At 43.5% G+C, this 27,891-nt stretch overlaps 1 protein-coding gene across 1 annotated transcript in view; it reads right to left on the reverse strand.

Annotated features, from left to right (window-relative positions):
- slc6a3 (solute carrier family 6 member 3) overlaps positions 1-27,891 on the reverse strand; it is a 160,824-nt gene that overhangs the window by 112,141 nt on the left and 20,792 nt on the right. The window contains exon 4 of the mRNA XM_048560401.1: positions 5,885-6,023. Within this exon, the coding sequence (XP_048416358.1) occupies positions 5,885-6,023 (139 nt within the window). The remainder of the gene's footprint in view (positions 1-5,884; positions 6,024-27,891) is intronic.

Below are 27,891 nucleotides of genomic sequence, written 5' to 3' on the forward strand. Positions count from 1 at the left end.
CAGCAGTCTCTTAAATGTCCCCAATGACCTTCCTTCCACAACTGCTGCTGGCAACGCATTCCATGCTCTCACAACTCTCTGTATAAGGAACCCGCCTCTGACATCCCCTCTATACTTTCCACCAACCAGCTTAAAACTATGACCCCTCGTGCTAGCCATTTCTGCCCTGGGAAATAGTCTCTGGCTATCAACTCTATCTATGCCTCTCATTATCTTGTATACCTCAATTAGGACCCCTCTCCTCCTTTTCTCCAATGAAAAGAGACCAAGCTCAGTCAACCTCTCTTCATAAGATAAGCCCTCCAGTCCAGGCAGCATCCTGGTAAACCTCCTCTGAACCCTCTCCAAAGCATCCACATCTTTCCTATAATACGGCGACCAGAACTGGATGCAGTATTCCAAGTGCGGTCTAACCAAAGCTTTATAGAGCTGCAACAAGATCTCACGACTCTTAAACTCAATCCCCCTGTTAATGAAAGCCAAAACACCATATGCTTTCTTAACAACCCTGTCCACTTGGGTGGCCATTTTAAGGGATCTATGTATCTGCACACCAAGATCCCTCTGTTCCTCCACACTGCCAAGAATCCTATCCTTAATCCTGTACTCAGCTTTCAAATTCGACCTTTCAAAATGCATCACCTCGCATTTATCCAGGTTGAACTCCATCTGCCACCTCTCAGCCCATCTCTGCATTCTGTCAATGTCCCGCTGCAGCCTACAACAGCCCTCTATACTGTCAACGACACCGCCGACCTTTGTGTCGTCTGCAAACTTGCTGACCCATCCTTCAATCCCCTCATCCAAGTCATTAATAAAAATTACAAACAGTAGAGGCCCAAGGACAGAGCCCTGTGGAACCCCACTCACCACTGACTTCCAGGCAGAATATTTTCCTTCTACTACCACTCGCTGTCTTCTGTTGGCCAGCCAATTCTGTATCCAGACAGCTAAGTTCCCCTGTATCCCTTTCCTCCTGACCTTCTGAATGAGCCTACCATGGGGAACCTTATCAAATGCCTTACTGAAGTCCATATACACCACATCCACAGCTCGACCCTCATTAACTTTTCTAGTCACATCCTCAAAAAACTCGATAAGGTTTGTGAGGCATGACCTACCCCTCACAAAGCCGTGCTGACTGTATTTGATCAAGCCATGCTCCTCCAGATTGTCATAAATCCTATCCCTCAGAATCCTTTCTAACACCTTGCAGACGACAGACGTGAGACTTACTGGTCTGTAATTGCCGGGGATTTCCCTATTTCCTTTCTTGAAGAGAGGAATTACATTTGCCTCTCTCCAGTCCTCAGGTACGACTCCAGTGGAGAGCGAGGATGCAAAGATCTTCACAAGTGGCGAAGCAATTTCATTTCTCGCTTCCCAAAGCAGCCGAGGACAAATCTGGTCCGGGCCTGTCGACTTGTCAATCTTAATGTTTGACAAAATTTTCAGCACATCAGCTTCCTCTATCTCTATCCATTCCAGCATGCACACCTGCTCTTCAAAGGTTTCATTCACTACAAAGTTCGTTTCTTTTGTAAAGACAGAAGCAAAAAACTCATTTAGGGCTTCCCCTACCTCTTCAGACTCCACACACAAGTTCCCTATGCTATCCCTGATCGGCCCTACTCTTTCTTTGACCATTCTCTTATTCCTCACACAAGTGTAAAATGCCTTTGTGTTCTCCCTGATTCCTTCTGCCAAGCCTTTCTCGTGCCCCCTCCTGGCTCTCCTCAGACCTTTTTTGAGCTCCTTCCTTGCCTGCGAGTAATCCTTTCTAGCTGAACTTGACCCTAACTTCCTCCACCTTATGTAAGCTACCTTCTTCCTTTTCACAAGAAGCTCCACCGCTTTCGTCATCCAAGGTTCCTTTACCTTACCCCTTCTTGCCTGTCTCAGAGGGACATATTTACTCATCACTCGCAACAACTGTTCCTTGAACAGTCTCCACATGTCTATAGTTCCCTTACCATGGAACAATTGCTCCCAGTCCATGCTTCCTAACTTGTGTCTAATCACGTCATAGTTTCCTCTTCCCCAATTAAATATCCTCCCATTTTGCCTAATCCTCTCCTTCTCCATAGCTATGTGGAATGTGAGGCAGTTATGGTCACTATCACCAAAATGCTCTCCCACCACAAGATCTGATACCTGCCCCGGCTCGTTTCCGAGCACCAAGTCTAGAATGGCCTCTCCCCTCGTCGGCCTGTCAACGTACTGCGTTAGGAAACCCTCCTGAACACACCTTACAAATACAGCTCCATTCAAATCTTCTGCTCGAAGCAGGTTCCAATCAATATTAGGAAAGTTAAAGTCACCCATTACAACAACCCTACTGCGACCACACTTTTCCAAAATCTGTCGACCTATGCTTTCTTCAATCTCCCTGCTGCTATTGGGGGGCCTGTAGTAAACCCCTAATGAGGTGACTGCTCCCTTGCTGTTCCTAATTTCCACCCATACTGACTCAGTAGGCAGATCTTCCTCGACAATGGAAGCTTCTGTAGCTGTGATACCCTCTCTGATTACTAGTGCTACACCCCCTCCTCTTTTTCCCCCCTCCCTATTCTTTTTAAATGTTCTAAACCCTGGAACATCCAGCAACCATTCCTGCCCATGAGAAACCCATGTCTCTGTTATGGCCACAACATCATAGCACCAGGTACTGATCCATGCTCTAAGTTCATCACTTTTATTCCTGATACTCCTTGCATTAAAGCAAACACACTTTAACCGATCCCTTGGTTCCTTCCCACTAGCTGGTCTAGTGGGAAGGAACCAAGGGATCGGTTAAAGTGTGTTTGTCACAGTAGTTAAAGTAGATAGGAAGCTATAGGCTTGTTAGCCTAATCTCAGTTGTTGGTAAGATTTTAAAGTCTAATGTAAGGAATGAGATTGCAGAGTACTTGGACGTGCATGGTAAAATACAACTGAGTCAGCAAGGTTTTGACAAGGGAATGTCATGCTCAATGAATCTATTAGAATTCTTTGAGGGGGTAAAAAGTAAGTTAGACAAAGGAAAGAAAGTGGATATCATTTATTTCGCTTTCCAAAAGGCCTTTCAGAAGGTGCTGTGCAGGAGATTGCTAAATAAGATAAGAGTCTTGGTGTTAGGGACAAGGTACTGGTATGTTTGGAAGATTGGCTGACTGGCAGAAGGCAGGGGGTAGGATAATGGCGTATTTTTCAGGATGGCAGGTGGTGACTAGTGGAGTTCTGCGGGGAGTCGAGTGTTGAGGCCACAACTATTCACATTGTACATTAGTGATCTGGATAAAGGAACTGAGAACACTGTTGCTAAGTTTGCAGATGACACAAAGATAGGTGGCAGGACAGATAGTGTTGAGGAAGTCAGGAGGCTGTGGAGGGAATTAGATAGGCTAGGAGACCGGGCAAAGAAGTGGCAGTTGGAATATAATTTGGAAAGTTTTGCACTTTGGTAGGAAGAATAGAGGCATGGACTATTTTCTAAAGAGGAAAGGGTTTGAAAAATATGAAGTACAAAGGAACTTGGGAGTCCTAAATTAGGATTATCTTCAGGTTAACATGCAGGTTCAGTTGATAATTGGGAAGGCAAATGCAATGTTAACATTCATTTCAAGAGGGCTAGAATACAAGAGCAGAGATATACTGCAGAGTTCTCTGGTTAGACTGCATTTGGAATATTGTGAGCAGTTTTTGGGCCCATATCTAGGGAAAGATGTGCTTGCATTGGAGAAAGGCCAGAAGAAGCTTACAAGAATGATCCTGGGAATGAAGGGATTGTCATACGAGGAACAGTTAAGGACTATGAGTCTGTGCTTGATGGAGTTTAGAAGGATGAGGGTGGGTCTGATTGAAACTTACAGAATACTGAGACGTATGGCTACAGTGGACACAGAGAAGCTATTTCCATTAATAAGAGAGACTATTACACTAAGGCATAGCCTCAGATAGAAGGTGTGATCCTTCAGAACTGAGATGAGGAGGAATTTCTTCAACTGGTGAATCTGTGGAAAACACTGCCGTAGAGGTCTGTGGAGATTATGTCATTGAGTGTATTTAAGACAGAACTAGGTTCTTGATTGGTAAGGGGGTCAAGAATAATGGGGAGAAGGCAGGAGAATGGGGTTAACTAACGTATCAGCCACAATAAAATGGTGAAGATTCAATGGGCCAAACGGCCAAATTGTCCTTCTATATCTTATTGCTTATGGTTAGCCTTTTGGTACTGGCTATTAAAGAAGACAGAGTCAAACAGGCTCATTCTCTGTCCTAATATGCAATATCTAATTTCTGAGCAGGAAGTAAAAATAGGCACTTGTCTCTTTGTTAAGGCTCTATAGCCTGTTTTAGATGATAGAGAGGGATACCTGTGAAATAGTCTAACATAGTATCAGCTCACATATGTTAAAGTATTCTTTGAGCAAGGGAGGTTAGAATCCAATACTTTCACGGTTATGCAGAAACAAATTACTGCAGATGCTGGAAATCTGAAATAGAAACAATGCTAGAAAAGCTTAGCAGGTCAGGCAGCATCTGTGGAGAGAAAAACAAATTAATATTTTGGATCAGTGACCTTCAAAAGTCAATAGACATGAAACACTGACTCTGCTTTCCTCTTCATAAATGCTACCTGGCTTTTGTATTTCCAGCATTTCCTGTTTTTCTCTTCCAATTATTATTCGTGCAAAGGGTCAAATGAAGTCCTGATTTCATCGATTATGTTGCCACAGTTCTATGCATTTAAAAGCAGAAGAAGGTAGAGTCTAGTGATCATATCCGGTAAGTGGCTGATTTTATTCATGGGCCTACAGGCCAATTGCCTTGATATGTTAAGCCATTGGCTTTCAGTCCGTACACTGAACTAAAGAAGAGGGAAATTCTTCATTCCATCCAGGAAAGCTTTATTCATTCTAATACAGGAAATAAGCTGGGACTAAATCTTCTTAAGATAGTAAGTTAGAACCCAGTAAAGAATTGATTAGAAAAGTGGGCATGTAATCTCTCACAGAGACAACATATTGACTTATATTGTTTTCTTTCTTTTGGGGAGCAAGTCTAAAATTAAGTCAAAGGTGTTGAGATTTAGTATAAATGTTATTTACTGTAAATGATAATGCATTAAAAAACAGTTAATTTTCAGCTTCAACTCAATAAGTGACTTCTCAATGTGACTTTCAGTGTAATTATAGGATCCAAAATACTGCGTTCCATTATTCCTCTTTGGGTCATGCCACCATTTAACAAGGTTCAGGATCACCTGATCCAAGAGTAAAATTAATCATCTTTCAAATAGCAAAGCAGAAAGTCAAGGACAGAATTTAATACCGCCAACTTTTAATAATCAACATGTCCTATTCTGAGAAGCAATCCCAAAGTTAGCCGATGCTAATACTAATTACATTTATGACATTAATTATTCACTTGTTGAAGATAGCAATCTCTATTTTGGCAAACAATGAAGTCTTGTCTAATTTTGATTGAACTTTATTAAAAAATTAGAAAAAATGCCTCTGAGCTGGATTCCAGCCTCCATAGTAAAAACAAATATTAAGACAGCGGACTTCATACTTTGAGTAAACAGTTTTGATTATTTAAATAAAAGCATGATGGTTTCTATTTTGAAATTAAGTGTATACAGGTTAAAACCTTTTCTTGGTTTGTTTTACGCTGGTAGAACTGCTTTTTTACATTTGCTTTTACAGTTAAGCCTGATTGTTGGTTCTGCTCACTGATGTTAGAATATTTGAGAATAGATGGGGCCTTTTGTGGAACAGTGATAGTGTCTCTACCTCTGGTTCAGGAGACCTGGATTCAAGTTATTATCTGCTCCAGAGATACGTCATAACTTTTCTAAACCGTTTGATTAAAACTATCTGTAAGAGAATAGTAGAACCACCTTGCCAGAAGTTCGAACTCCCTTCCAGAGACTGAAGTAAAGGATAACAATAACCACAAACAAGCAGCAGGTTAGCTGCCACCTGGGTTTGCCAATATCATGGATCCCGGCACTTTCATGAAGGCGAAGAACACCACGTCTGTTTAGAAACAAAAATATACCTACTTAGATGAGAATGGTTTCTCAATTTTCTGTTCAATAATGCAGTTCTCATAAAATCCAGATTTACTTTGCACTATAATTATAACGTTATTATTAAAGTAACGGCATAGGCACAAATATTGCTATTATCTTCTTTAATAAAGCAGGATGAACCAGTATGTAAATTTACCAAATTATTTCTATGGTAACTGGTAGCAATCCCGCTTAACCAAATAGCCTGGAGAAAATATCAAAAACTTTTAGTCAGTGGGTTTCAGGATCACGTTGAGTGATGGAGACATGGAGTTATGCATGGCACAGATGGGGGTAATTCGGTCTATTGACTCAATGCTAGCTCTCTGTGGAGTAATGCACACAGCCCTGTTACCCCATTGTACAGTGGCAACCCCAAAGGTTTATTTCTAACATACTCATCAAACATTGAATTTTATTTAAAATTATTCATCATTTGTTATTCTTTTAATAAGGTAGGCAGCAAATTCAGTGTGGTTTCTTCCTTCCATTATCTCTGTATCTCTTGCCCAAATCTTTAATGTGTGCGCTCTAGACTTTGTACTTTTAGTTAAAAAGAAAGCTGTTTTCCTTGTTTACATTATAAAACTTAAATAATATATACTTCTATCAAATCTCCCTTCAATTATCTTTACACCCAGAGCAGTTCAGCTTCTCTTTGTTGATAAAACCCTTCTTTCCTGGAACTGTCCTGGTAAATCTCTGACATTTTCAAAACATTGCTAATCTGTAATTACCAGAAATAGATACAATAATCTAGTAGTTCCCTAGTCGAGGAGAGATTAAACTAGTTTACCAGGGAGTGGAAATCTGCAAAACTAAGAACTGATAGAGTCAGACAGCACTTGAATGGAAAATAGTATGGTATTAGGTGCAGTCAGAGTAAGTGGAAATTTTAAACAATCAAAATAGAGCTGACTGCATTAATATGAATGTGTGGAGTGGGGTAAACAAGATTGTTGAGCTGCAGGGCGAGATAGTCATAGGGGATACAATTTGAGACGAATATGGGGATCTGGCTGAAAGAAGGATAGGATTGGGATTGAATATTCCTGGATACAAGATGCCAAGGAAAACAGAACACAGAACAATACAGCACAGGGGCAGGCCCTTCAACCCACAATGTTGTGCCACACTTGACACCAAATTAAGCTAATCCCTTCTGCATGCCCTTGGTCCAAATCCCTCCATGCCTTGCATATTCATGCGCTTATCTGAAACTTTCTTAAATGCCCCTATCGTATCTGCCTCCGCCACCACCCCTGACTGTGCATTTCAGAGTCCTACCACTCTGTCTAAACACCTTGCCTCTCACATCTTCTTTGACCCTTCCCCTTTCACTTAAATGCATGCCCCCCCCCCCCCCCCACAGTTTTAGATATTTCAACTCTGGGCAAAGATTCTGACCATCAACCCTTCTGTGCATCTCATAAGTTTATAGACTTCTATCAAGTTCCTCCTCAGCCTCTGCCATTCCAGAGAAAACAACCGGAGTTTTTTTTAGCCTCTTGTTATAGCTCACACACTCTAATGCAGGCAGCATCCTGGTGAACCCCTTCTGCGGCCACTCCAAAACTGCCATATCCTTCCTGTAATGTGGTGACCAGAATTGAACACAATACTCCAAAGTCTTACAAAGTTGCAACATGGCATCCTGACTCTTGTACTCAATTGCCTTACCAATAAAGGCAAGTATGCCATACATCTTCTTTACCAGCCTATCTACTTGAATGGTCACTTTCAGGTCACTACAGACATGAATCCCAAGATCCCTCTGTACGTTAATGCTGTTCAGGGTCCTGCCATTAACTGTATACTTTTCCTTAACATTTGATCTCCCAAAGTGCAGCACCTCACACTTACACGGATTGAACTGTATCTGCCATTTCTCTGCCCAAATTTTCAACTGACCTATATCCTGCTGTATTCTCTGGCAACCTTCTACACTTTCCACAACTCTACTGATCTTTGTATAATTTGAAAACATACTAACCCACCCATCTACATTTTCATCCAAGTCATTTATATACATATCACAAACACTGGAAGTCCTTGTAAGAATCCCTGTGGAGTACCACTCTTCATGGACCTCCAGCCAGAAAGACACCCTTCCACCTCCACCCTCTGCCTTCTATAGGCAAGCCTATTCTGAATCCATGAAGCCAAGTCACTGTGGATCCTATGCATCTTAATCTTCTGGGTGAGCCTGCCATGAAGGACCTTGTCAAAATCCTTACAAAATTCTATGTAGCAACATCCATTGCTCTACCCTCATTGATCACCTTTGTCACTTCTTCAAAAAGTTCTGTCACATTGGTAAGACATGATCTGCCCTGTACAAAGCCACACTAACACTCTATTTAGGTCATGCTTCCCCTATCCCTAAGAATTCTCTTCAAAAACGTCCCAACCACTGATGTGAGACTCACCGCTCTATAGTTTCCTGGATTATCACTATTTCCCTCTTGAACAGAGGAACAACATGAGCTACTTGTCAGTCCTCGAGGACCTCTTTGGTGGCTAGAAACCATACTAAGATCTTGGTCAAGGCCTCAGCAATCTCTCTGTTGCCTCTGTCAATAACCTGGGATAGATAGCATTGGGCCCCGGGAACCTATCCACCTTAATGCCCTTCAAGACACCCAATGTCAATTCTTTCTTGATCTCAAAACACCCAAGCATATTAGCACGCTCCACACAAATCTCACTATCATCCATATCCTTCTCCTGGCTGAATAGTGACATAAAGGATCTCATCCACATCCTCTGCCTCCAAGCACAATTTCCTTCCTTTATCCTTGAGTGGCCCTACCTTCTGCCTAGTTATCCTCTTGTTTTTAATGTATGTATAGAATGCCTTGGGATCCTCTTTAAACCTACTTGCTAACATGATCCCTTCTTGCTCACCTAATTCCCTACTTGAGTTCTTCCTTGCTTTCTTTATATTCTTCATGGGCCCTGTCTGATTTTAGTTTCCTAAACCTTACACATGCTTCTTCTTCCCTTTTGACTAACCTCACAATCTCCTTCGCTATCCAAGTTTACCTTACCTAGCCTTCTTTGTCCTTCCTCCTTACTGGGACATGCTGGTCCTAAACACTGATCAGCAAGTCTTTAAACAGTTCCCACATATCAAATGTAGACTTGCCTGATAACAGCTCCTCCTGAGTAATAGTCCCTAGATCCCGTCTAATATTTATATAATTTGCCCTCCCGCAATTTAGTACCTTGCCACATGATCCTGACTTATCCTTAATCATAGCTATGTTAAAACTTTTGGAGTTGTGATCACTGTTTCCAAAATGCTCTCCCACTGAAAGATCAGTCACCTGCCAGGCTCATTTGCCAATACAATGTCCAGTATAGCCCATCCTGTAGTTGGGCTGTCCATATCCTGTTTCAAGAAACCCTCTTAGATGCACTTAAAAAATGCTGCCCTGTCTAAGCCTCTTGCTGGAAGGGAGTCCCTGTCAATATTGGGGAAGTGAAAATCGCTCACTGTGACAATTCTGTTTTTATTGCATAATCTGTCTACATATTTGTTCCTTAATCTCTCGGTAGCTGTTGTGAGGCCTATAGTATAATCCTATCACAGTAATTGTACCCATCTTATTTTTGAGCTCTACCCATATTGCTTCAGTGGATGAGCCCTCCAGCATGTTCTGTCTAACTGCAGGTGTAACATTCTCCCTGATTAATAATGCATATACTCCAACTCTTTTACCTTGCTCTCTCTCTCACCTAAAACAATGAAACCCTGGAATGTTGAACAGCCAGGCCTGTCCCTTTCTCAACCAAGTCTCTGGAATGGCCAAAACATCATAGATTTATATACTGATCCAGGCCCTCTTGTATAGTTCACTCCTCCACCAAAAGAAGTTCCTATGATTCAAGAACCTGAAACCCTGCCCCCTGCACTAGCTTCTTAGACATGCATTCATCTGTCTTATCTTTCTATTCTTCGTCTCACTAGTACATGGCCCTGGTAGTAGCACAGAGATTATTACCCTCCAGGTCCTGCTTTTCAGTTTCTTTTGTAACTCCCTGCACTCACTCCACAGGGCCTTATACCTCTTTTTCCCTATGTTGTTGATTCCAACGTACATAACAACCTCTGGCTGCTATCCCTTACCCTTAAGAATTTTGTGCAACCGCTCAAAGACATCCTTGACCCTGGCACCAGGGAAGCAACACACCATCCTGGAGTCTCAACCACAGCTACAGAAATGCCTGTCTGTGCCCCTAGCTATCAAATCTCCGACCAATATCGTTGTCTTGGATCGTGCCCGAACCTGCTCAACAGCAGAGCCAATCGTGGTGCCACAGGCCTGCCTGCTGTGGTTATACACCCCTGAGACACTATTTTCCCCCCTCCCCCCACAGTATCCAAAACAGTATGCCTATAAGAGAGGGAATAGTCCACAGGAAACTCCTGCACTACCTGCCTGCTTCTTCTGGCAGTCACCCATCTACCTGACTGAAAGATAAAGAAGGAAAGAAAAGAGATGTGGCAAAATACTGATGATAGAAAATATTTTGTGTGCGAGAAAGATGTTCCAAAGGGTCATGCTATTACGCTTCTGGACGTTTTTCATAGTCCACTATCTGAAGGGAAAGATACAGGGAACAGATTTTCAAAAGAAGTTATAGTGTAATGCAATTACAATCCAGTAGTGCAATGGAAGACTTTAATCATAGTAGCTTAAGCTGGGATAGTAATATGGTGCAATTACGACAGAGAGACAGAAGTGACTATGAAGTGTGCTCAGGTGACTTTTCTACATTGGTATCTTTCTAGTCCAAACGTGAATGGGACACTGCCTGATCTGGCTCTTTTGTGTGAGTTCCATTAAACCTGAAGTGATCAAGCATGGATTAGGGTATTCATTTTTCTGGTCTAACTAGGAGAGACTTGTTAAATAAGCAACAAATGCAGTGAACCCTGCAGCCCAAGGGTATCAATGTGGACTTCACATGCTTCAAAATCTCCCCTCCCCCGACCACATGCCAAAACCAGCCCAGCTAGTCCCCACCTCAAGCCCCACCCCCATCTCCGACCCCCTAACCTCATCCCAATCCCCTGACGTGTCTGTCCTCTCTGGACTGACCTATCCCCTCCCTAACTTCCCACCTACATTCACCTTCACTGGCTCTAACCCCGCCTCTTTGACCTGTCCGTCTCCTCTCACCCTATTCTCTCCTTTATCCATCTTCTATTTGCCTCCCGCCGACTCACTATTTATTTCAGAAACACCTTCCCCTCCCCCATTTCTGAAGAAGGGTCCTGACTCGAAACGTCAAGCTTTCCTGCTCCCCTGATGCTGCTTGGCCTGCTGTGTTCAACCAGCTTCACACCATGTTATCTCAGATTCTCCAGCCTCGGCAGCTCCTACTATCTCTGTAACAAAAGTAGTGTGTTGTGTTCAGCAGGATGCATTAATATAATATATGTTACTGCAAAAACTGTTAGAATCACACTATCCCCAGGTCAACTCCTACAAATTCCTTCTTTGCTGTGATCATTTCCTCATGATACTAACAGAGTGAATGGTACTTACTGTATGCCATCAGATATTACCCCCTTAAGACTCACCACCCCCAAGTATCATTTCCCCCATGGAGGACTGTGTTGATGAACTTCTATTTTTACAGCTGTCGATATGGGTCCTGCTGTAGCATGTGATGTTTTGCTTTTCTTTCTGATGATGAGTCACCAGACTCAAAACATTAACTTTGCTTTCTTCCCACAGGTGCTGCCTGTTTGGCAGATCTGCTGGTTTTCATCAGCAATTTCTGTTTTTGGTTTGCTTTCCATTATCTTGGTTATTTCCTCTGTCTTTTGTTCCATGGAGTTGTTTGTACAACATCCTTAATTTGCCTCAATTGTATATAATTGTGTTAATTTGGGAATTTGGTCCCCATTTTCCCTCTAGATTTTGTGCTGAAGTAGGTGGACTTCTTAGTTCAACTCCTTCCTTCTCAGCAATGAAATTACTGGTGAAACTAGCTTGTTCACTTCCACAATTATGTTACATGGAGATTCATTTTTGCTTGATGTTACAAGGAGAGAAGAAATCAAAGCCATTCACCTTACAGTCATCAGGACTAGAATATAAGAATTAGACTGGAATAAAGGACCACCTGTTTATACAGCATGAGAAGACGATGTTGATTGGTCGGTCTATCATTGACATGGAGCTAAAACAAGAACATTTAACTGCCAATCTTAGTTCTCAGACAAGGCAGGTGGATTCTGATTGGTTTGGACACTGTCATAACAGCATGAGAATATAAGAAGTAGGAGCAGGAGTAGGCCATCTGGCCCATTGAGCCTGTTCCACCATTCAATTAGGTCATAGCCGGTCTTTTTGTAGACTCAGCTCCACTCATCTGCTCACTCACCATAATTCACCTTAATTCCCTGACCGTTCAAAAGTCTATCTACATTTGCCTTAAAACATTCAATGAGGTAGCCTCAATTGCTTCACTGGGTGGGGAATTCTACAGATTCACAACCCTCTCAGTGAAGAATTTCCTCCTCAACTCAGTCCTAAATCTGATCCCCCTTATTTTAAGGCTATGCCCTCTAGTTCTAGTTTCATCCACCAGTGGAAACAACTTCCCTGCTTCTATCTTATCTAATCCTTCTTAAAGTTATACACTTCTACAAGATCCCGCTCTTTCTTCTAAGTTTCAACAAGCATGGTCCCAGTCTATTCAATCTCTCTGCATAAGCCAACCCTCTCAACTCCAGAAACAACCCAGTGAACCTCCTCTGCACCCGCTCCAGTGCCAGTATATCATTTCTCATGTAAGCAGCCACCCCCAAAACCGCACACAGTACTCTAGGCGTGGCCTCATCCAACACAGCTGCAGCATGACCTTCTTATTTTTAAATTCCATCCCTCTAGCAATGAAGGATGATATTCCATTTGCCTTCTTAATTAACTGCTACACCTGCAAACTAACTTTCTTGTGATTCATGCACAAGGACAGATCACTCTGCAAAGCAGCATGCTGCAATTTTTAACTATTTAAATAATAGTCAATTTTGCTGTTATTCCTACTAAAATGGAAGACCTTACATTTACCACATTGTACTCCATCTGCCAAACCCTTGCCCACTCACTTAGCCTATCTATATTTCTCTGCAGACTTTCAGTGTCCTCTGCACACCTTGCTCGATCACTCATATTAATGTCATCTAGAAACTTCGGGACATTACATTTGGTCCCTGACTAAATCATCCAAGTAAATTGTAAACAATTGTGGTCCTAACACTGATTGCTGAGGCACAGCACTAACCACTGATCATCATCCAGAAAAACACACATTCATCTCCACTCTGTGGGTTCTGTTAGTTAACCAATCTTCTATCCATGCTAATACATTACCCGTAACACCATGCATCTTAATGCACAGCAATGAGAACGGAGCAATACATAGTAGAAATTAGTAGCCTCCATGTCCCTTTTTTACCCATGTAAAATGAGCAATATATGTGCAAAGATGCCAAATGTGCCACAATGATGCCACCCGAAGGTTGCAGGAACAACACCACCCAAGACATTTTTCCATCCCCACCGTTGTCTGCTTTCCGGAGAGACCACTCTCTCCGTGACTCCCTTGTTCGCTCCACACTGCCCTCCAACCCCACCACACCCGGCACCTTCCCCTGCAACCGCAGGAAATGCTACACTTGCCCCCACACCTCCTCCCTCACCCCTATCCCAGGCCCCAAGATGACATTCCACATTAAGCAGAGGTTCACCTGCACATCTGCCAATGTGGTATACTGCATCCACTGCACCCGGTGTGGCTTCCTCTACATTGGGGAAACCAAGCGGAGGCTTGGGGACCGCTTTGCAGAACACCTCCGCTCGGTTCGCAACAAACAACTGCACCTCCCAGTCGCAAACCATTTCCACGCCCCCTCCCATTCTTTAGATGATATGTCCATCATGGGCCTCCTGCAGTGCCACAATGATGCCACCCGAAGGTTGCAAGAACAGCAACTCATATTCCGCTTGGGAAACCTGCAGCCTAATGGTATCAATGTGGACTTCACCAACTTCAAAATCTCCCCTTCCCCCACCACATCCCTAAACCAGCCCAGTTCGTCCCCTCCCCCCACGGCACCACACAACCAGCCCAGCTCTTCCCCTCCACCCACTGCATCCCAAAACCAGTCCAACCTGTCTCTGCCTCCCTAACCTGTTCTTCCTCTCACCCATCCCTTCCTCCCACCCCAAGCTGCACCCCCATCTCCTACCTACTAACCTCATCCCGCCTCCTTGACCTGTCCGTCTTCCCTGGGCTGACCTATCCCCTCCCTACCTCCCCACCTATCCTCTCTCCACCTATCTTCTTTTCTCTCCATCTTCGGTCTGCCTCCCCCTCTCTCCCTATTTATTCCAGAACCCTCACCCCATCCCCCTCTCTGATGAAGGGTCTAGGCCCGAAACGTCAGCTTTTGTGCTCCTGAGATGCTGCTTGGCCTGCTGTGTTCATCCAGCCTCACAGGCTATACTTCCAATTGTGTGCATAAGACTGGTTTAACGTCTGTCTTACTATCTTAAAACTATTCTATACCTTGAGAACTGTTGTTGCACTGCATGTAAAACAAAAACATCGATCCTCAGATAAGGAAACCAAAACTGTGCACTATATTCTAGGTATGGCCTCATCAATGCCCTGCATAACTTTTTTTTGCAGTAAGACATCCTTGTTTCTGTACTCATATCCTCTCTTTATGAAAGCCAATATAAAGTTTGCCCTCTTTATTCCAGTTGCAACTGCATGCACACTTCCAGCGAATGGTGCATGAGGTCCATATGCATTCCTCCTTTTAATTTACAGCCATTCAAATAATAATCTACTACCAAAGTAGGTAACCTTACATTATTCGACATTATATTGCATCTGCCATGCAAACACTCACTTGCTCAGCCTTTCCAAATCATACAGCAACATTTCTGCACCTTCCTCACAGCCCATTGTTCCACCCAGCTTTGTGTCATCTGCAAACTTGATTTTATTACATTTTTCTCATCAACAACCCCAATCTTTGTCAACCTATGTATTTAACTGAATTTTTCATCCTCAGAAACATTCTTGTCAACTTTTCTGCTACTCATCCAATTGCTTGCACTATGTTTAAAGCCTGTGATCCTGTATGCCTTTTTAAACACATTTCCAACTTACCTGCCATCTTCGACGATTTGTGCATATAATACACACACACACGTCTTTCTTTGTTCCTTTATCGTCTATAGACTTGTTCCTTCACTGTATTGTGCTTCTTCTTATTATTCTTCATGCTAAACTGTAGCACTTCACATTTTTCTGCATTAAATTTCATTTGCCATGCCTTCGCATGTTTCACCTATATCCTCTTGAAGTCTGAAATGATTTCTCGCTGTCAATATATGATGTAAGTGCTTTACCTCGCATTAGCACACTTTATATGCAATATAAACTGTGTTCATATTGAGACAAATCTTTTGAAGTTTATTAACAATGCTCTTCACTCTGTTACATCTTAGAGTTATACATATTCGGGGTTCAGTGTTTACTGACTCTTATACTCACATAACAGCTACATAACTGACTAACTGTTCACACTGCACTGACTCCATTGCACCGAGCAGCACGTAACTGAAAGTGAGGACTTTTATATCACAGTACCACATGCGTGATGCCATGTAACTGTCTTAAAGTTACCCTTAAATTGAATTGACTTAACTTCATTGTCCCATGTACTCAAATCAGTACATCAGAAATTTTACAAGTCACCATATTACGGTGCCATATTAGGTACAAGGGTACCTATTTCGGATTTTTAAGAACAAATTCTTCGGGGAAAAGAAACCATAAAAATAAAGAGATAAAAGATTCAGAATAACAGTCACTCGAAACCAGTCCATGCTGGCACCTAGCCTCCTGTAATGGATGAGACCTCCGTAGACCCACCAAGGTAAGAGTTGCCACACTTTAGGCATCATGTTTCCCCACAACCAGGGGTCCCCAGCTCTGCTCCTACTGCCTTCTTGTCCTCACTCCAGGCCTACTGTAATGGACTCCCTGGCTCCATTGTTGCCTCGATGACATCAGAAGTCCCTGCTCTGCCACGCCAGCACCAGGAGTCCCATATCTGGGCCCAATGCAACTAGGAATCCCTGGCTCCGCTGCCAGATCAGAAGACCCTGCTCTGGTCCTAGTGCCATCGGGAGTCCCTGGCTCCACTGTCAGGTCAGGCACCACCATGTCAAGACCACTTTGGCTGCAGACATCACCTTGCCAGTGCTGCCATCTTGAACAATCCACTGCTGCCAGCACCACGACTTTGATCACTGAAGGATCTTTGCTGCTGCTGCCACCTGCCCCAAATGCCAGTAAGACATCCTTGCTGCCACTGTCACTGACCCTGAACATCAGGAGGATGTCCTTGCTGCAGCTGCCACTGCCTCCAATCACCAGGAGAAACCGTGTCCACCACTCCATGTGCAGTCTGCTCTTGTTGTCACACTGATGCTGATGACTAACTCTCCACAGAAAAGGAAAAAAAGAGAAAAAGAACAGAAGAAAAAGACCAGAAGCAAAAGAAAAAGAAAAGACAATAAAATAATAAAGTCCAACACCACTTTCCTGACTGCTGTGCATGAGACCTTGATATGTGCAAATTGGTTGTTTTTTGACTACATTATAACAGTGACTACACACTAAAGAAACTGAATTAGCTGGGATAATAAAATGTGAGGCTGGATGAACACAGCAGGCCAAGCAGCATCTCAGGAGCACAAAAGCTGACGTTTCGGGCCTGGACCCTTCATCAGAGAGGGGGATGGGGGGAGGGAACTGGAATAAATAGGGAGAGAGGGGGAGGCGGACCGAAGATGGAGAGTAAAGAAGATAGGTGGAGAGGGTGTAGGTGGGGAGGTAGGGAGGGGATAGGTCAGTCCAGGGAAGACGGACAGGTCAAGGAGGTGGGATGAGGTTAGTAGGTGGATGGGGGTGCGGCTTGGGGTGGGAGGAAGGGATGGGTGAGAGGAAGAACCGGTTAGGGAGGCAGAGACAGGTTGGACTGGTTTTGGGATGCAGTGGGTGGGGGGGAAGAGCTGGGCTGGTTGTGTGGTGCAGTGGGGGGAGGGGATGAACTGGGCTGGTTTAGGGATGCAGTGGGGGAAGGGGAGATTTTGAAGTTGGTGAAGTCCACATTGATACCATATGGCTGCAGGGTTCCCAGGCGGAATATGAGTTGCTGTTCCTGCAACCTTCGGGTGGCATCATTGTGGCAGTGCAGGAGGCCCATGATGGACATGTCATCAAGAGAATGGGAGGGGGAGTGGAAATGGTTTGCGACTGGGAGGTGCAGTTGTTTGTTGCGAACTGAGCGGAGGTGTTCTGCAAAGCGGTCCCCAAGCCTCCGCTTGGTTTCCCCGTTGCGAACTGAGCGGAGGTGTTCTGCAAAGCGGTCCCCAAGCCTCCGCTTGGTTTCCCCGTTGCGAACTGAGCGGAGGTGTTCTGCAAAGCGGTCCCCAAGCCTCCGCTTGGTTTCCCCTTGCGAACTGAGCGGAGGTGTTCTGCAAAGCGGTCCCCAAGCCTCCGCTTGGTTTCCCCTTCTGCAAAGCGGTCCCCAAGCCTCCGCTTGGTTTCCCCTTCTGCAAAGCGGTCCCCAAGCCTCCGCTTGGGGACCGCTTTGCAGAACACCTCCGCTCAGTTCGCAACAAACAACTGCACCTCCCAGTCGCAAACCATTTCCACTCCCCCTCCCATTCTCTTGATGACATGTCCATCATGGGCCTCCTGCACTGCCACAATGATGCCACCCGAAGGTTGCAGGAACAGCAACTCATATTCCGCCTGGGAACCCTGCAGCCATATGGTATCAATGTGGACTTCACCAGTTTCAAAATCTCCCCTTCCCCCACTGCATCCCTAAACCAGCCCAGTTCATCCCCTCCCCCCACTGCACCACACAACCAGCCCAGTTCTTCCCCTCCACCCACTGCATCCCAAAACCAGTCCAACCTGTCTCTGCCTCCCTAACCGGTTCTTCCTCTCACCCATCCCTTCCTCCCACCCCAAGCCGCACCCCCAGCTACCTACTAACCTCATCCCACCTCCTTGACCTGTCCGTCTTCCCTGGACTGACCTATCCCCTCCCTACCTCCCCACCTACACCCTCTCCACCTATCTTCTTTACTCTCCATCTTCGGTCCGCCTCCCCCTCTCTCCCTATTTATTCCAGTTCCCTCCCCCCATCCCCCTCTCTGATGAAGGGTCTAGGCCCGAAACGTCAGCTTTTGTGCTCCTGAGATGCTGCTTGGCCTGCTGTGTTCATCCAGCCTCACATTTTATTATCTTGGAATCTCCAGCATCTGCAGTTCCCATTATCTCTGAATTAGCTGGGATGTGCTTTGGGACATCCAAAGCTAGAAATGTTCTTTTGCTTTCTTGCATAATGTCCAGCTCATCCAGAATCTCACTGTTGGCATCTCACTCTATTCACCTACTATTTATGTTCATAATGCCTTTAAAATTCACACAATCCTTCATCTTTAATATTTTTGCTGTTGCATAAAATCCCTCATTATTTCTGCACCATTCTTCACTCTTACAATCCTATTTGTACACAACTTGTCCAATGCTGGCCATTATTTTCTTACACTATAGAACTCTTTTCAAAACTCTCAATTTATTTTACTCCTACTCACTTTGAAAGCTGTTTTGAAAAGAACTCTTTTATGTACCTCCACTAATTTCTCTGCTACTGCAATTCAGGTATGGTCCCAAACTGTACAGTGACATTGCTATATTGTTTAAATTTCAACAGTACATCTGCTTGATTGTGGGTTCTATTTCAAACTCTCAACATTATATTACAGGATAAAAGAGAATCACAAATCTTTTTATGCATATGTTATGAGAGGGTAGCAAGGGAAAGAGTAAAAGAAGGAAAGTTATAGGTACAGCCACAGCAAGTGGGGGAGATCCTAAATGAGTACTGTGTACTTGTTTTCACCAAAGAGAAGGACATGTCTAATGTTGAGGTCTGAGATGAGTGTGTGAATACTCTAGAGAATGTCAACATATTGAAAGAGGAAGTTTTGGGAATCCTAAATTACATTAAGATAGACAAGCCCCGAGGGCCAGATGGGATCTACTCCAGGTTTCTCAGACAGGCAAGGGAGGAAATAGCTGGGCATTTGTAGATATCTTCACATCCTCGTCGGTCACAGGTGAAGTTCCAGAGGACTGGAGATTAGTGAATGTTGTTCCCTTGTTTAAGAAAGGATGCAGGGATAATCCAGGAAACTATAGGCTGGTGAGCTTGACATCTGTGGTGGGGAAGCTCTTGGAGAAGTTGCTGAGGGACAAGACATATGTACATTTGGAGGAAAATCAATTAATTAGTGAAAGGCAGCATGGTTTGATTGGGGAAGGTCATGTCTCACCAACCTGATTAAATTTTATGAAAAGATAACAAGGATAATAGATGAGGAAAAGGCTATGAATGTAGTTTATATGGGCTTTACTAAAGCATTTGATACACTCCCACACGGCAGGTTGGTACAAAAACTAAAATCACAAGGGATTCTGGATGCCCTGGCTAGATGGATAGAAAAGTGGCTTGGTCATAGAAGACAGAGGGTGCTGGTGAAAGGATATTTTTCAAAATGGTTCTGTTTTAGGTCCTTCGTTGTTTGTAATAATATATAGATGATCTGGAGAAAAATATGCTTAGTCTGATAAGCAAGTTTGCTGTTGACACAAAGATTGGTGGAGTTGCTGATAGTGCCAACAATTGTGAAAGTATACAACAGGCTATAGATAGATTGATGACTTGGGCACAGAATTGGCAGACAGAGTTTAATCTAGACAAATGCGAGGTGATGCATTTTGGAGGATCAAATTTAGGTGTAAGTTATACTGTAAATGGCAGAATCCTTAGGAACACTAACATTCAGACGGATCTGGGCGTGCAGGTCCACGGCTACCTGAAAGTGGCAACACAGGTAACCAAAGTGATTTAAGAAGGCATATGGCATGCATGCCTTCATTGCCCAGGACGTGGAGTACAAGAGTTGGCAAAACATTTTGGAGCTGCATAAAACCCTTGTTGGGCCGCATTTGGAGTACTGTGTGCAGTTTTGGTTACCACTCTACCAAAAGGATGTGGAAGATTCGGAGAGAGTCCAGAGAAGTTTCACCTTCTGTGAATGATATTGCCTGGTCTCCAGGGCATTGACTGTGAGGAAAGGTTAAAAAGACTAGGACTGTTTTCACTGGAAAGATGGCAGCTGAGAGGAGATCTGATACAGGTCTGTAAAATCATGACAGGCACAGATATGGTGTATAGTCAGGGCCTTTTCCCAGAGTTGAAGTTTCAATTACAAGAGGCCACAGGTTCAAGGTCAGAGGGGGCAAGTTTAAGGGAGAGGTGCGAAGGAAATTTTTCACGCAGAGAGCGGTAGCAGCCTGGAATGCAGTACCAGAACATATGGTGAAAGTGGGCACATTGAAGACATTTAAGAGGTACCCAGATGGGTACATGAATAGGGAGGGAATAGAGGGATATGGTTCGAAAAATGACAGGTTTGTTTTTAGATTAATTAGAGCAAGGTGGGTAGCACAGGCTTGGAAAGCTGAAGGGCCTGCTCCTGTGTTATACTTTTTCATTTGTTCATTTTTATTCAATGTTTTGTTGCATTAATTTAAATTTTGTCTTCCTAATGAATAGTTCTGGATACACCCTTATTTGATCTTGCATGATTTAGCCAACTAAGCATAGATTAATTAATAAATACTGTGCTGCAAGTTCATCTGAATTACTACAACGAATAGCTCAAAACCAGGGCAAGACAAGCAAAGTATAGCAGCTTATTTTAGGCAGAAGAGCGACGTTGGCCCGATCAAAAATGCTTTCAATCCAGTGGTCAAACTAAGAGTCAGAATATTAAAGCTGTTTGCAATATTTTGAAATTTCTTGATATACTATTATATCCATTGTAAAAAATTGCAATTAAAAGGGAAAAGGAGGGACAACAAAACAAAATAAAATGCAGTGATAATGGGATCCTGATAATTGTGCTCCTGAAATGCTGCTGGGCCTGTTGTGTTCATCCAGCCTCACATTTTATTATCTTAAAATAAAATGCATCTCTATACATTTTATTTTGTTTTGCTGTTCGCTCCTTTTCCTTTGTAATGTTCAACTGAATAAATTCTGCTCCTACTGTGAAGGTAAGGGAAGTTTGGGAAGGTAAGCATTTCGATTATAAAAGTCTTACCTTGTGTGACTCTGCCTTTCAGTTGCTTCAGCGGCAGAATACGAGAAGGAAGCGCAAGGGCAGCCTCAGAAGGTAAGCGTTTCGATTGTAAAAGTCTTACCTTGCGTGACTCATTTTTCAGCAGCAGAGGGAGAGGCGAAAGCGAGGACCGGGGGCTGCCGGGAATATATTTGGGCAGTGGCTGGTTTTGGAATGGGGATATCTGTACCAAGTCTCCACCTGAACCGATCTGTAGCCAGGGTTCTCACAACAAGAATAAATAGGGTGGTCACTAGGACTTTAAACTAGTGAGCTGGGGGGAGGGGAAAGGGAAAACTACAGGGAGTATGCTGGTAAATAAAAAAGGTAAGCAGCAGGTTAGCATGTGTGCAGGAGGGTTTAAGTTCAAGGCAGATTATGAATGAAGCAAAAAGGAAGGATAACTCAGGTGATATTATTAGAGATGTTGGCAAATTGTAACAAGGTTGATAAGTTAACGGCACAAATCATTGCAAATAATATGATTTGGTAGCTATTACGGAGACATATTCCATGTAATGGAACTGACGAGGGAGCAAGCTATCCTAGATCTGGTCCTGCGTAATGAGACAGGAATAATTAATGACCTTATCGGAAGGCATGATCACAGTATGATTGAATTTAGAATTCAGATGGAGAGTGTGAAGATAAAATCCAGTACCAGGGTCCTATGCTTGAACAAGGGATCTACAATAGAATAAGGGGGGACTTGGCTAAAGTAGACTGGAAACAAAGATTTTATGGAGGAACAGTTGACGAGCAGTCGAGGACTTTCAAAGCAATTTTTCGAAGTGCTCAGCAGAAGTGTATTCCAATGAAGAGGAAGGACCATAAGAAAAGGGGTAATCTGCCGTGGGTGTCCAAGGAAATAAGGGAGTCTATCAAATTGAAAGAGAAGGCATACAAAATGGCCAAAAACAGCACAAAACTAGAAGATTGGGAAAACTTTAAAGCTCAACAGAAAGCCACAAAAAGAGCTATAAAGAAAAGCAAGATAGAACATGAGAAAAAAAAGCACGGAATATAAAGACAGATAGCAAAAGTTTCTATAAATACATAAAACGAAAAAGAGTGGCTAAAGTAAATGTTGGCCCTTTAAAGGATGAAAAGGGGAATTTAGTTATGGGATATGATGAAATGGCTGAGGCATTGAACAGGTATTTTGTATCGGTCTTCACAGCGGAGGACAATAATAACATGCCAGCAATTGACAGAGACGAAGGTAGGTGAGGACCTGGAAACAATCATTATTACGGAAGAGGTTGCAAGAACAGCAACTCATACGACATGTCCATCATGGGCCTCCTGCAGTGCCACAATAATGCCACCCGAAGGTTGCAAGAACAGCAACTCTTATTCTGCTTGGGAAACCTGCAGCCCAATGGTATCAATGTGGACTTTACAAGCTTCAAAATCTCCCCTTCCCCCACTGCATCCCAAAACCAGCCCGGTTCTTCCTCTCCCCCCACTGCATCACAAAACCAGTTCAGCTCGTCCCTTCCCCCACTGCATCCCAAAACCAGCCCAGCCTGTCTCTGCTTCCCTAACCTGTTCTTCCTCTCACCCATCCCTTCCTCCCACCTCAAGCCACACCTCCATTTCCTACCTACTACCTCATCCCGCCTCCTTGACCTGTCCGTCTTCCCTGGACTGACCTATCCCTTCCCTACCTCCCCACCTATACTCTCCTCTCCACCTAGCTTCTTTTCTCTCCATCTTCGGTCCACCTCCCCCGCTTTCCCTATTTATTCCAGAACCCTCTCCCCATCCCCCTCTCTGATGAAGGGTCTAGGCCTGAAACGTCAGCTTTTGTGCTCCTGAGATGCAGCTTGGCCTGCTGTGTTCATCCAGCTTGACACTTTATTATCTATTATTACGAAGAGGTAGTGTTGGGCAAGCTAATGGAGCTAAGGATTGATAAGTCTCCTGGCCCTGATGGTATGCATCCCAGGGTCCTAAAAGAGATGGTGGGAGAAATAGCAGGTGCACTGACAGTAATTTTCAAAAATTCGTTGGACTCTGGGGCAGTCCCAGCAGATTGGAAAACAGCAAATGTGATGCCGCCATTTATAAAGAGAGGTAGACAAAAGATGGGGAAGTGTAGACTGGTTAGTTTAACCTCTGTAGTGGGGAAGATGCTTGAGTCTATTATCAAGGAAGAAATAGGAAGGCATCTCAATAGAAGTTGTTCCATTGGGCAGATATAGCATGGGTTCACGAAGGGCAGGTCATACTTGACAAATCTTTTGGAATTCTATGAAGACATTAAGAGCCAGGTGGACAATGGGGACCCAGTAGATGTGGTGTACCTAGATTTTCAAAAGGCCTTCGATAAGGTGCCGTACAAGAGGCTGCTGCATTAGATAAGGATGGCGTTGGGGTAAAGTATTAGCATGGATAGAGGATTGGTTGACTAACAGGAAGCAAAGAGTGGGGATAAATGAGTGCTATTCTGGCTGGCAATCGGTGACTATTGGTGTGCGTCAGGGATCGATGTTGGGACAATTGTTGATTGGTGTGCGTCAGGGATCGGTGTTGACACAATTTATATAGATGATTTGGAGTTGGGGACCATGTGTAGGGTGTCAGATTTTGCAGATGATACTAAAATGAGTGGCAGAGCAAAGTATGCAGAGGACTGTGAAACTTTGCAGAGGAACATAGACACATTGAGTGAGTGGGCAAAGGTCTAGCAGATAGAATGCAATGTAAATAAATGTGAAGTCATACATTTTGGTAGAAGTAATAGTAAAAAGGATTATTACTTGAATGGTAAAAAGTTGCAGCATGCTGCTTTGCAGAGGGACCTGAGTGTCCTTGTGCAGGAATCACAGAAGGTTGGTCTGCAGGTGCAACAAGTAATTAGGGAGGCAAATGGAATTTTGTCCTTCATTGCTAAAGGGATTGAGTTTAAAAGAGAGAGGTTACATTGCAGCTGTACAAGGTGTTGGTGAGGCCACACCTGGAGTACTGTGTGCAGTTTTGGTCTCCTTACTTGAGAAAGGGTGTACTGGCACTGGAGGGGGTGCAGAGGAGGTTCACTAGGTTGATTCTGTATTTGAGGGGGTTGGCTTATGAGGAGAGACTGAGTAAATTGGGATTATATTTATTGGAATTCAGAAGATTGAGGAGGGATCTTATAGAAACATATAAAATTATGAAGGGAATAGATAAGATAGAAGTAGAGAGGACGTTGCCACTGGCAGGTGAAGCTAGGACAACAGGGCATAGCCTCAAGATTAGAGGGAGCAGATTTTGGACTGAATTGAGAAGGAACTTCTTCACTCAGAGGGTTGTTAATCTATGGAATTCCTTGCCCGGCAAGTAGTTGACACTACTTCAGTAAATGTTTTTAAAGCTAAGGTAGAATTTTTTTTGAACAATAAAGGAATTAAGGGGTACGGTGAGAACGTGAGTAAGTGGATCTGAATCCTCGAAAAGAGCGGGCTTGAAGGGCTGAACGGCCTACTCCTGCTCCTAGTTCTTATGTTCTAAAAGATTTTCACACCTTCACTTCATCACTCTCTGATACAGGTGGACTATTATGAACTTGCAGTATTTTGTATTTTATTCCAGAATTTTACCTCTTGAAGTCTTATTTCGAGATGTGTACAATAATGGCAGCATCTACTGACACCCACAACTGGTGGTACCTGTATATGTGTGCACATCTGGAAACACATATAATTCCAAACCCTGTCACATCACGTAAAATATTGATGATAACATAAGCAAACACAGTGTTTTGCAAGCGCTGCATAGATGTGCATATGAGAACAGGGTTCGATTGGTGGGGTGAGAGGAGATTGAGGCCCCGCAATTGACACCTGGAGGGTAGGGAGGGAGGAATGTGAAGTGTCCCTCCTTTCCAACTCCCCTTCACATGCCATCTATCCCCATCCTTGTCCTCCTGCTCCAGTCTTTCCCATGTTCACAGTCATATCCTATTTAAACGTGAAACTTTTAAGGTGTATTTAATTGATTGCAAGCAGTGCATGGCACATGCCTGTGGTGTCAGCAAGCAGCCTTCAAAAACTTATTAACGGGTATGATGCAAAATGCTGAATAACAACATCTGACCATAAAATAATAAATAAGAGCAGAAGTATGATTGTGGCTGATTCTCTGCCTCATCTCTGTTTTCCCATCCACTCCCCATGTCCCTTGATTCCCTGAGAAATCCAAACTGTCTATCTCAGACTTAAAGATATTCCATGATATAGCATTCACAACTCTCTAGGATTGAAAATTCTAAAGATTCACATTCCTTCCATCTATAAATTTCTCCTTATCTCAATTGTAAATTATCATCCCCTTTTTTCTCAGATAGTGTGGTCACTTTCTAGGTTCCACAGATGGGAGAAATAAACTCATTGCATTTACCCTTGAACCCTTTCAGGATTGTATATATTTCAACAAGATCATTATCCTGAAATCCAGCAAACAAAGACCAGATGCACTCAAGTACCCATCATTAGACAACTCTCCCATTCTATGGATCAATCTAGTGAATCTTCACAGGGGTGCCTCTATTGAAAATATATTATTCCTTAAATATGGAAACTGAACCGACACAGAGAGTTGAACCTTAACAGAAATCAGGTAAGTGCCATTTTTACTGCTTTTCATGAAGGGGTTTTCTCTGCAAGCCCTAATGAGTTTCCTTGCGCTTTAATCCCAAACACACTAAATGCAACATGCCACACTCATCCTAATCTCCAACTCACAAGAGGCAGAAGTTCTCACCATTGCTGCGAATTCTTGGAATCCCTGGTGCTGGCATAGGTGCCGTCTGTGAAGTCAGCTAGTCAAGTATTAGCAGTCCAGAGTTGCCCTTCTATGTTCCTGTAGTAGGACAGTAACCACAAACTAATGCCTCTCAGAGCAATTAGTTTGCAAAGCTCACATTTCGTTGCATACACAAGTGCACATTCTTACATCCACCATTGTTTAAGTGTCAAGCCACATGATTTGCATGTCCTTAGGAACATCCCATTTTACAATCCTAAGTCAGTGCTACTCTTTCCCTAATGTCCACCATAGTCCAGTATCTTCTTATTGTTGGGACCATCATATATCAGAAAATGTTGATTAATACTTATAGTTCAAGGTGACAGGGAATCAATTCCATGCCTCTAAGGCGCATCTTAGAGATCTTGTAGGATCTCTGTTTTGTGGCTACCAAGTGCCACTTTTGACGACTTCTACTTCACAGAGGTGGCTATCTTCAATCTGCAATATGGTCAGGATTGCTTGTGAACAACATTTGAGCCCCATAGTGTTAGACATGGCATACTTTTAAGATGCATAATATCTATTTGCTGATGGCTTCAATTGCTATTGTGCACGTCTCTGATTGATGCAGTTGCCTTTTGAAGGGTCTCACATTTTTCACAAGTAGAGCCCACATTGTTGGAATAGAAAAGAACACTGATTTTGCCTACTCCAGGTGTGGTCGCAGCCATTTTACATTCATAGCTCACCTTTAGATGTTAATTGAAAATGGAAGGAACACAGGTCATACTTGGTATGATGTGCCATGTCCCTTTCTTCCTGGAAATCTGTGAACAGTCCATCTAAATATTCCCACACAACACCTCAAATTTCATCTGCTGCCCCGACTCTTATCTCTGGAGCCCTTGCCCTACAGATTTGTCATGCTCACCATGATACTTCATAGCACAGTGGTGGTGACTGCTGATAACCCCTCTCCCACAGTCTTCCATGTCCTCTCATGCACTACTCTCTCCACCTTCTGACAGGTTAAATCTCCCCCCTTCACCATCCTTGTCTCCTCTGCATCCTAGGTTGGTGCCTCCAATTCTCCAACACTGAGGCCTCCCCATTTCCCACATCACAACAATGTCCCCTGGTAACCCCCCTTGGCTTTCCATTGACCCTACTGATTGTGATCCCACTAATGAGTGACTTTGACAGACAATCCTGACTGTTGACTGACCAGCCCTCTGACTGAAATAAAATCTGGAAGTGCTACAGAAACTCAACAAATCTGGCAGCAACTGTGAAGAGAGAGAATCAGAATTAATGTTTCTAATCTGATATGATTCTTTTTCCAAAGAGTCATTTACTGTGCCAGGACCCCCTCAATGACGACACTCCCACTTCACTGGATATACTCCTTTTAGACTTTGAGACATGACAATTTGGTTGTTGCAAATGCAGTGTGTTTAACACAAGCTGCTGGTGTATCCTATAAGTGTGATATTGACATACCACAGTGCCATACAAAAATTACCCTTGACAGGTCACTGCTAACAACAATAACAACCACAATTAAGTAGCAAGACTAACGTTTTGTGAGCATTTAAGATGCAGTTGAGAGGCAAAGTCCCAAAGATGTTGTATACACGTAAGCAGACACAAAGTTAGTGAGTCCTAGAGAAAGCAATTGTGCAGTCTTGAGATGCACCCTGTCTGGATCCATGAAACAGGTGCCTGTTCATGTATGAAAAGTGTCTTGGAGCAGCATTACAATGAAAGATGCCGATGTGCTTGAAAGTG

The sequence above is a fragment of the Stegostoma tigrinum genome, chromosome 2 (genome assembly GCF_030684315.1).
Source record: "Stegostoma tigrinum isolate sSteTig4 chromosome 2, sSteTig4.hap1, whole genome shotgun sequence".
Lineage (NCBI taxonomy): Eukaryota > Metazoa > Chordata > Chondrichthyes > Orectolobiformes > Stegostomatidae > Stegostoma > Stegostoma tigrinum.